The sequence below is a fragment of the Glycine soja genome, chromosome 17 (assembly GCF_004193775.1).
Source record: "Glycine soja cultivar W05 chromosome 17, ASM419377v2, whole genome shotgun sequence".
Classification (NCBI taxonomy): domain Eukaryota; kingdom Viridiplantae; phylum Streptophyta; class Magnoliopsida; order Fabales; family Fabaceae; genus Glycine; species Glycine soja.
Window position 1 is genome coordinate 19456403 of NC_041018.1, and position 10885 is coordinate 19467287.

General features: G+C 40.9%; 1 protein-coding gene across 1 annotated transcript; it reads right to left on the reverse strand.

Moving 5' to 3' along the window:
* Nucleotides 1–9289: 9289 nt before the first annotated feature.
* Nucleotides 9290–10090, reverse strand: LOC114391530. Its single transcript, XM_028352527.1, has 3 exons — nucleotides 9916–10090; nucleotides 9728–9828; nucleotides 9290–9601 (listed from the first exon to the last, which is right to left on the reverse strand). The coding sequence occupies exons 1-3, from the start codon at nucleotides 10088–10090 to the stop codon at nucleotides 9290–9292; spliced, it is 588 nt and encodes a 195-aa protein (XP_028208328.1).
* Between the last annotated feature and the right edge of the window lie 795 nt (nucleotides 10091–10885).

The following is a 10885-nucleotide window of genomic DNA, read 5'->3' on the forward strand; positions in this document are numbered from 1 at the left end:
TCCTTGTGGTTATGATAGGCGAGAAAAACGTCGATCGCTGCTAGGTCCACCAACCCATCCACATTTGGAAAGAGGACTCCCTCGAAAATCAACAGTGTGAGAATATCTATGAATGGGGTCCACTCGCCTTTATCTGCCTAGATTCTTGCTTTTACCTCCAAATATTTTCTCGGTATTTCGACCACCCCATTTTCAACTTGCCTTTGGCGGTCTAATTCCTGCGCCGAGATTTGGACTTTTTTAGAAATTCTGGCCAATGAGGGGTAGAACCCTGAGAAGAGGTATGGTTTCCTTCCCCCTAGAGGACATCCTAGGATCTCTTCAAATTCTTCCACCATTGGTGATAGCTGGAAGTCCCCAAAGATGAAGCACCTCAACGGCTGATCATAATATTGGGCGAGGGAGGCAATTGGTTCCATGGAGACTTCTACCCTAGCTAGGTCCCAAATGCTTACCATAGGCTTTGCGGAAGGCTTGCCGTTGAAGTTGACCCATTAATTGCCCCAACTTTCGTAAACTGGTGACCTCTAAGCTCTTGATTTTGACTTGATAAAACCTCTTTTAAGCGAAGGCTTTTGACTTGATCCCATGTTTTACTAAAGTGAAATAAAATCTAGTGCGAATCAAAACTCCGACATCTATCATGGGTGGAATAGATGAATGCATGAAGGAATGCATATGACACGGATGCAATTTATGAATACGGGAGCTCGGGAAATTGTCTCCTTCTTAGATACAACGTCTTGGGGTAGCAAAGTGCCCAACGTATGTATTTAAGAAGGTGACACGGACCCTCCGTTGGTTTCCCAAGAGCGGGGATTAAGACGGAACCCGCACATGATGCACATGCGAAAGGTACAATATGGGGATGTACATAGTATGATAATATTCACTGAACATGAGCAAACGGGTATATGATACTTATGCATGGCAGTGTGAAAAATGGCACGCAGCGTGTTTGCTCCGTGTCCCTATTTAAGGGACCTATAAGGGAGAGAACTAACTAGGCTTTTAGCAATAATCCCCAAGGTAGTCATATCTCTCTTGATGGTTTCTAGAGGTATCATCCCCTTCGAAGAACATATTGCAGCAGTAGGGACTACTAGCAACAATAAGTTTTCAAAGAGAAAAGCTCTAGATGAGGGTTCACTGTAATCAAGCAAGTCGGAGACCTAGCATGATCACAGATTCACCTCCACTCCTTATGTTCCCACGAACCCGGGTATAGGGCCCTTTTTCAACTCACCGTGTGTGCAAATAGTGTTAGTGTTTGTGTGCATCAAATGAATAAATATTTACCTCATGCATACAAAAATGCACTAAAAGCATCAAAGAGTTATATATACAAGAACATAATAAAGGGAAACCAACAAAGGAGTAAGTCATGGCAAAACTTTGCACAAGATTAAATGGCCTAACTCTCTAAAAACAGTCCCCAGTGGAGTCGCCAACTGTCGCAACCTACCCTTCGGCGGGAGGGCGACGCGTGACTCGCGGGATGCGTGTTCCACGAAAGGAATACGCGCGGAGTCGCCACCAACGTTTATTTGAGGAAAACGTCGGAAAAACCGGAAAAGACGCGATCTACGAACTTTTAAGTGAAAGGTTCGGGAGTTGTATTTACGCACGGGGAAGGTATTAGCACCCCACACGTCCGTCCCAAGGGACGGCAGCCTTTAATCGAATGTGCAAACATGACTTTGATTTTTACGTTCCCTTTTATGTCCTTATATCCTTTATACCCTTTTTATATTTTTCTCTTTTTTGTGGTCGACAAGGGTGTTTCCCTTTGCTCCTACGTATTCCTCAATTTGTGATGAGGAAATCAGACCTACGTAGTTCTTTCGGAACAAAGTGTTTGGTTAAGTTGTTTTTTGTCTTTTTTTGCAAAATATGTTTTTATTGAACAAAAGGTCATTTAAGGTGTTGAACCATTAAACGGTCTTTTGATTTTGAAAGGGGAGAAACGTTAAGGCTTTGGACCATTAACGATCTCTTGTTTTTGAAAGGAGAGAAACGTTAAGGCATTTGGACCATTAACGATCTCTTGTTTTTGAAAGGAGAGAAACGTTAAGGCATTGGACCATTAACGATCTCTTGGGGTGGTCGACAAAAGCGGGGCTTTTGCTCCTACGTATCCTCAATGAGGAACTCAGACCTACGTAGTTCTTTCTTATCAAGTGATTCTTTTTTACTTAAGTGGTGGTCATTTTAAGGCGTTGGACCTTAAAAATGATCCATTTTACTTAGTGAGAAAATGAAATGACAAACTTAAAAAGCCTATTTTTATGGACGAGCTTGACTAGGCGAATTGATTTTAGCCTTTAGTTTCACTTTAGTTATTAATCAATTCGATTAAGAATGAGAAATCCCAAAGAGAAAACGTCCGATTGATTTTCCGCTTTATTTTACTAAAAGATGTCTTTTTGATTATTATATTATTTTTTACCTCTTTTTGATTTCCAACGTGGTTACGGCACGACCGAACGGTCGGAATTTATTTTAACCGAAGTTAATGGATAATACAATTCAAACGTTCGGTGGAAATTTATTTTATTTTTAAGTTAAGCGAGAAATGACTTAAGTAAAATGGCTTAAGCACGTCAACAGGGGGTATAAAAAGTAAACAAAACGAGAATAAAAATGCACGAAACACAATGTGGACCACTACGGGCACATAGAATGAATCGAAAAGCTTGGTTCGAGGTACTTACCTGTTGGAGATCGAAGAACGATGAAGAACGAATGAAGAACGTCGAAGAACGGTTGAAACCTTTGCGAGATTCCTCACGGAAAACGTTTCGGAAGCGCCTCGGCTTAGATTTTCTTCACGGAAACAATTTTTCCAAGCAAATTCGAAAGAGAGAGAAGTGCCTAAGGGGCTGAACCCCTTCCTTCTTGCCTTCCTCCCCTATTTATAGCAAAATAGGGGAGGTGGTTGCCGCCCAGCTCGCCCAGGCGAGCAGGGTTGCTTCCTCCAGAAGCAACCGCCTTCTGGAGGAATATTCCGGAGGGCCCAAGTGGGCCTGGGTGCTATTTGCACCCCCATTTTTACTAAGTACACCCCCCTCTGCTGTTTTTTTGGTGATTCTTTTTTCGTAAAGTTACGGAAACTTACGAATTTCGTAACGATACTTGTTTTCTTTCCGTAATGTTACGGAACCTTGCGGATTACATAATCATCCCCTTTTTGACTTACGGAATGTTACGGAACCTCACTTAATTATGCAACGATGCTTCCATTTGACTTCCGGTGTGTCACGGAAACTTACGGATTGTGCATCAATATTTTTTTGGTTTTTCGGCATGTCCTGGAATTTCACAAATTGCCTAATGATGGGTGCCAAGCACCTCACGAGGACCAAAGAATGGTCGCACGTCATCGAGCAAAGGTCCCCGGACAAAATTAGGGTATGACATCAAGAAAAGTAAATATGTGATCTATGGAGACAACGAACAAAGGCCACTTGATCAACAAGCCCAACAAGTGATATCAAATGATACCAACAGGTCACTCGTCTTTGATTAATTACTTTTGATGCTTGTTTGCTACTTGAGTTTAGATTGTCCTTGATGATTGTGATTGAATTTGATTGGTTGTGTTTGATGATTGATTGATTGTGTTTTTTGATTAATGTGTTTGTTTTTGCTTGTTTGATATTCAATGTTTGTTAGTTTGATTGATTGATTATATTTTATAATTGATTAATTGTGGTTGTTGATTGTTTTTTATTGAGTTTTGATTGTTTTTGATAATTGTTTTTGATTGTGTTTTGTTGATTGCTTTTGATTGTATATTTGATTGATTGTGTTTTTCATTGATGTGATACTATACTTGTTTTTGCTTGATCAATATTGAATGATTGGTTTAATGCCTTTTGGTGTCACTTGATTCTCATACATTACAACAAGTGGTAACATTTTTCTCCTCTCTATTCATGATTTGTTTTTGATGTTGACAAAGGGGGAGAGAAAGATAAAAGATAAAATAGTAAGAAAAATTATCTATTGTTTATGAGACAATTTGTTTACATATGAAAAATATGAAATCTTCAACTGTCTCATATAAGCAATCATTGCAAAACCAAGGGGGAGTAAACTATATGCAAATAGATATTTTTTCTTTGTTGTTGCTCCTAACCTACAGGTGGTTGTCATCATCAAAAAGGGGGAGAATGTGAATGTATGTATACATGATTTTGATGATGTCAAAAGAAGAATCAAACAAGGCTCATTTTGCTTCAAGATTAATACAAGATTGTTTCAACAAACAAAGCCTTGATTCAAGATTTCTTCAAGATCAAGCCTTGCCTCAAAATGTAGAGATTTCAAGTCATCCAAGGCACAAGTAATCGATTACCAATACATGTAATCGATTACCAAGGCACATGAAAGTATGTAATCGATTACACATCATATGTAATCGATTACCAGAGACTCTGAACGTTGGGAATTCAAATTTTAAATGAAGAGTCACAACTGTTCAAGAAAAACAACTGTGTAATCGATTACACTAATTTTGTAATCGATTACCAGAGAGGATTTTCAAGGAATATCGCCAACAGTCACATCTTATCATTTGGATTTTGAATGGCCATCAAAGGCCTATATATATGTGTGACTTGGGACGAAATTGGAGAGAGAATTTTGCTTGGCAAAAATGTCTTATCCTCTCAAAAGAAAATGAGAGAGATTCCAAGAGAACTTCATTGTAAAATGCTCTCTCAAGAACTCTTGGGCAAACACTTGCAAATCCATTAAGAGTTCATCCATGGATCTTCATTGTAATATTCTTCTCTTGAAGAGAGAATTCTTCTTCCATTCTTCTTATTCAATGAGATTGGCTAAGAGACTGTGAGTCTCTTGTTGTAAAGCATCTGAACACAAGGGATGGGTTGTCCCTGTGTGGTTCAGACTTTGTAAAGGATTTTACAAAGATATTAGAAATCTCAAGTGGGTTGCTTGAGTACTGGACGTAGGCACGGGAAGTGGCCGAACTAGTATAAAATTGTGTTTGCATTCTCTCTTCCCTTATCTTATTTATTTTGTTGCAATCAATTGTGTCTTGCATGTTTAAAGAACATTGTTAAATTGATTGTTGTTGCTTCTTCTGCATTGTAAGCCTATCCCTCTTAAGATTATTGAGGCCACAAGGTCTAACTCTTTGGGCTCATCACTGTTCTTCCCAAATGGACGCCATGATCCCTATTGAAGTCGGGGAACCGTCAACAAGAAAACTATTTTTCCAAGCACACCAGAACGAAGAAAACATAAGGGTGGAATTAGAGATGGCTAGAATCAAGAAAGAAGCTACCAAGCTTCAAGCATTAACAAGATACAATACCAAGGTTCAACTGCGAGCCTTTCAACCTGGCAACCTAGTGTGGCAAGTCTAAGGTGAAGTGAGGAAGGATCCACGAGCGGGATGTTAGGACCTAAGTGGGAAGGCCTATTTAGGGTCAAGGTGAGCTTAGACAACAAAGCATATAGACTATAAGAACTAGATGGAAAGGCAATTTCAAGAACATGGAATGCCACCTATCTAAAATTCTATTTCAGTTGATCTGTAGCAAGACCAGGTGTTGTACTCTTTTTCCTACTCAAGTCTTTTGTCCCAAAATAGAAAAATCATGGTTTTGACTTAAGAGGTTTTGAATTAAATAAAATTCCTTCTCCCATTAGTCTATTATTTTCCTTGTGCATATACTAACATCACAAATCTCCAAAGGCTCGTCAAACCTAAGGTCTGCCCTTGGTGAGTCTCACCAAACCCAGGATGAACATGTCCTTGGTCGAATCTCCAAAGGCTCATCAAACCCAAGGTTTGCCCTTGGTGAGTCTCGCCAAGCCTAAGACGAATGCGTTAGTGGTTGAATCTCCAAAGGCTCGCCAACCCAAGGTCTGCCCTTGGTGAGTCTCGCCAAACCTAGGATGGACGCGTCCCTAGTTGAATCTCCAGAGGCTTGACAAATCCAAGGTCCGCCCTTGGTGAGCCTCTCTACCCTTAAGGTTTGTCTTTCACAAGTAACCAAGACACATCCTTGGCAAACTCATTTCCTTGAAACCATAGCGGGCATAGTCAAGGTCCATATTAACTTAACATGCTACTCGAGTAAGTCTCCATGGCCTTGGGTAAAAAGCTCCACAAAGTGAAAATGGAGCATCACCAGGTTGAAACCTAACCCTAGATGACTAGGCAAAACCTTCAACCAGGTTGAAATCAAACTCGAGATGATCAGATGATATCTCATTCTCTATTTCATACAAACCTAACAATCAAGGTAATATCGTGCCTAACATAGAGGACTACTTTTGTTATTCTACGACAAGTACCAAAGATCAAACAAGGTATAAATACAAGATGACAACATTCAAGCAAATCCACAATATGACAAGTTATAACAACAACAAAAAAAGAAGTGCATTAAAGAAGAAAAACCATTGTCAAAGTTACAAAGCCAATATGACCACAAAATCGACAAAATAAAGAAAATAAAAAAAAGCACGACCTAAACATTGGCCCCATCGTCTTTTTCGCCATCGTCCTCCTCCCAGGCAGCAATCTCATCCTCATTAAGCAATTGTCCATCCTTTACATCCTTGAATGGGTCAAAGAAGCTTAGGTCAAGACCCTCAATAAAGAATCTGACCTGCTTGTTGGCCTTGAAAAATCCCTTCTCATGATGCTGCACGACCTTCTTTTTAAAATTAAGAGCTCTTCCTCCAGCTTATAATTCACCTTCTTCTCCTTCGTCGCTTTAAGCTCAGACTCCTTCAACTTAGTCTAGAGGTTGGACACAGTAAGCTCAAACTCTCTCAGTTGGGTCTAGAGATCAGTAATCAACTTGGTAGGTTCAGCCATCGTCGCATTAAGTTCTTCCTTCTCCTCAGCAAAGCACTCCACCTTGCTCATCAAGTCATTCTTTTCCTTCAATAAATCTATGCAGCATTCGAACACCTCGTCGCCATCCAGTCTTATGCTCACCAACTTAGCAAAGACATCGTCAACCCTGGACGACAACTGATGGTTGGACCTGATGGCTTCAGCAAAGGCGATAGTAGCATTTTCCACCTTGTAGCGCTACACTCACCATATTGTTCGAGCAGTGGCCCTCAATTTGGCAACCTTATACTCCAAAGAAGTAATCCTGGTCAGGGCCTCCTTATGCCTTTGTCTATTCTCCTCCAATGTAGTCAGGCTCCTATGGAGGAAGACCTTCACAACATTAGATGAGTTTTGCACCCCGACTGATTGAATAAGCGTTTTATCAAAGGGGGATACAAAGTCAATAGGCATCCTCTGCTCAGGTCTGTATCCCTAACTCCGAAGTGAATTTGCCTCCTGAGAGGTATACACATGGTCCAATTAAACACTTGGGCAAGAAAAAAGAGGAAGGCATGAATGAAGGAAGGACAAAAAGAGGCCGGCTTAGCGCATGAAGATTCAGAAAAACACAAGTGCCTTAGGCTTAGCGAGACAGGCTCGCTTGGCCCAAGCTTATTCAGCCAATAGGGCAGAGTGGCTTAAAGAGCAGGCTCGCTCAGCCACCAACAAGAACTGAAAAGACTCTAAGAGTCTAAACTAATCACACTTACTCGCTAAGCGTGGTATGCTGGCTTAGCGAGTTCATACAAACTCACAATAAAAAATTGGAAATTTAAATGCTCGTTAAGCCTAAGTGCAATGGCTAAACATTCAAACATTTAAATAAAAATGATGAACTCGCTTAGCGAGTTCATCTGGAAACCCACATATTCATCAAAAACTAATAAACTCGCTTAGCGCACAAGCGCGCTTAACGAGATCATCGAGATTTCTAGAAAATTTGGGCTTTTCAGCCCCTCAACATAGGCCCCTATCAGGCCTTCAGATCCTAACCAAAACATGCCAAAACAATGTACATTGCATGTGAATCAAAACCCCTAACAATATACCTACTAACAACTAACCTACAACAGTCAATCATCAACAAAAATTGAAACTTTAAATAGTAAAGTAAGTCATCTAACCTGAAGTTCAAAACTTTGAAAATAAAAATAGAAAAGGAAAGCAAAGAAAACTTACTTGGGTTGTTGAAATCAAAAGCATGAAAGGAAGCAAGGAGAGCAACCAAGCGATGAAGCACGACGCAGATAAAAAGTGGTATGAGTGAGAGGAAAAAAAGCAAGCTTTAAAGGCACAAAGAATGTAACTGCGTAAGGCAGTTAAGCCTTATTTTTGGCAGTTTCAACTACCTCGCTTAGCGCGTGGACTCGCTAAGCGAGCACACCATGACATTTGAGTTTTCACACTAACGCACTTAGCGGGCAAACTTGCTTAGCCCAATGCAAAAATTTGAATTTCCAGAGAAGAAATTGGGCTTAGCGCGAAGAGTCGCGCTTAGCGAGTTCGGCAGCTCTGATTGGCCTGCGACTCTCGCTTAGCAAGCCATAGGCCTGCTTAGCGAATTATCATGTTCCCTGATGCAGTAGTGGATTGCGCTTAGCACATCCCTCTCGCTTAGTGTTATTCCAATCCAGAGAAGAAATTGGGCTTAGCAGGCTGACCCGTTGGGCCCAATTCTCATAAATGCAAAAATAGAGAGGAAATAGTGCTTAGTGCATCAGTGTGCTTAGCGAGATAAGGTTGTGCGCTTAGCGAGATGACTTGCTTAGCCCAATTCCCGAAAATGAAATCACAGAGAGGTTTTTGGGCTTAGCACACAGGGTTTGCGCTTAACGGGACCCTATCAGCCAATAAATAGGGGTTGATGCACTTAGCAGCACAAGCGATGATTCGCTTAGCGCGGAGGGCGCGCTTAGCGAGTGTACTATAAAATTTTATGAGTTATTTTTCCACAGCTTCAAGTAAGCTCATTCAACCCCACATGCAAATACAAAAACAACTGATAATTGTTCCATACAACCACAATTAAGCAAACTCTAGCTAGATGCAATGAAAACAGAATTAAAAAGAAACTGGGTTGCCTCCTAGGAAGTGCTCGTTTAACATCATTAGCTTGACGCATAGCTCTTCAAGGGTCTGGGTCAAACTTGGTTCCCACCTTCAGAACCTCTTCAGCACACTCCTTCACATGCAAACAAACATTCTGGTCCAACAATTGTTTTTCTTCATCAAATAGATCAAAACTGATCTTTTGATCTTCAATGCCCATCTTAACTTCCGCTTTCCCATGTCCACGATGCAACTTGCAGTTAACATGAACGGACGTCCTAGGATCAAGGGGATCTCAGCATCTTCTTCGATGTCCATGACAACAAAATCAGTTGGGAATGTGAAGTGCTTAACTCAGACCAAAACATCCTCTATAACTCCGTATGGTCTGGTGATGGAGTGGTCTGCTAACTGCAGTGTCATTCGTGTTGGCATTATCTCTAGCTCTCCCATTCTCCAACACATGGAGAGCAACATCAAATTAATGCTAGCTCCTAAGTCAATAAGAGCCTTACCAACTAAAACTGCACCAATAGAGCAAGGGATGGTGACACTGCCTGGATCTTTGTGCTTGGGTTGAAGGATGCGTTGAATCACTGCACTACAGTTTCCTTCCATAACAATGGTGTCACTATGTATATACTTGCTCTTTCGGGTTAGCATGTCCTTCAAAAATTAAGAGTAGAGTGGCATCTGCTATAAAGCTTCTCCGAAGGGCATAGTAATCTCCAATTTCTTAAAGATATCAAGAAACCAAGCTAGATGTCCTTCCTTGTCCTTCTTCGAAGGTACCAGTGGATATGGCACCTTTCTCCCTTCAGCTGGAGCTGCCTCCTTTTTCTTCTCACGGGCACGCTCACTCTTACTCTTCTTCTCCTCTTCTCTCTTCTCATCTTTTTCATTTTTTTCATTTTCTTTTTGTTTTTGTTTTTCTCTTTCTTTTTCTTTATTCTCCTCATTTATTTCTTTCTTTTCAGCACTTATTGGTCCCTCATTCAATTGATCATCCTCATCTTCCTTCTCTTCTTCCTTCTCTTTTTCAGCAACAACATCTTGGTTTTCAGCAACCAACCTACCCTCATCTTCAGCAAGAATGGCTCTCCTACCCCTGGTCATGATATCCTTACACTCCTCCTTTGGATTTTTTTTCTGCATTGGCTCCAAAATTGCTTGAAGGCTTGTCTGCCAGTTGCTTGGCCAACTGTCCCATCTAGATCTCAAGATTCTTGATGGCCGACTTTGTGCTCTTGTGATTTGACATAGAAACCTACATGAATTGAGAGAGAGTCTCTTCCAACTTTGTTGTCCTCTCATAGAGATTAGGCCCTTGCTGTAGTGGCTTATTGGATGGCCCACCTCGATCTTTGTTGAATTGATTACCAGGGTGAGTTCTCCACTATCCTTGTTGTTGGTTGTAATTTTGGCCATGAAATCCTGAGTATCCACCTACATTAAAATTTTGTCTTGGCTGGTTTCCCATGTAATTAACTTCATGTGTTGTGTCTTCAGTAGCAATACAGTAGCCAGATTCGTGAGCTCCGCCATAATTAGTGCAACCTGCAAAACAAAAGAAGGTAAAGGTTGACTAGCATTTAATTGAGTTGGCAACTTACTTAATGTCTCTGTTAAGGTCTTAAGCTGCTTGGACAAAAACTTGTTTTGTGCCAACAAAGCGTCCTGTGATGAAAGCTCTAACAAACTTCTCTTGGTGGGAATGTGTGTCCTGTCATGCAAGATAGTGTGATCGCTAGCAGCCATGTTTTCAATCAATTCATTGCCTCTTTTGGAGTCTTCAACTTAATTTTTCCCCCAGCGGAAGCGTCAAGTAATTGCTTTGATTGTGGCCTCAACCCATCAATGAAGATATTAAGCTGGATAGGCTCGGAGAATCTATGAGTTGGAGTTTTCCGCAGCAAGCTACGGAATCGTTCCAAGGCTTCACTTAATGAC

Excerpts from the sequence above, each read along its gene's own strand:
- LOC114391530 (XM_028352527.1), bottom strand. The coding sequence starts at position 10,090 with ATGCAGAAAAAAAATCCAAAGGAGGAGTGTAAGGATATCATGACCAGG. Across the intron at positions 9,829-9,915 it reads ATTGAATGAGGGACCAATAA|ATGAGAAGAGAGAAGAGGAG; the intron begins GTGCTGAAAAGA and ends AAAATGAAAAAG. Across the intron at positions 9,602-9,727 it reads GAAAGGTGCCATATCCACTG|GACATGCTAACCCGAAAGAG; the intron begins GTACCTTCGAAG and ends TAATTTTTGAAG.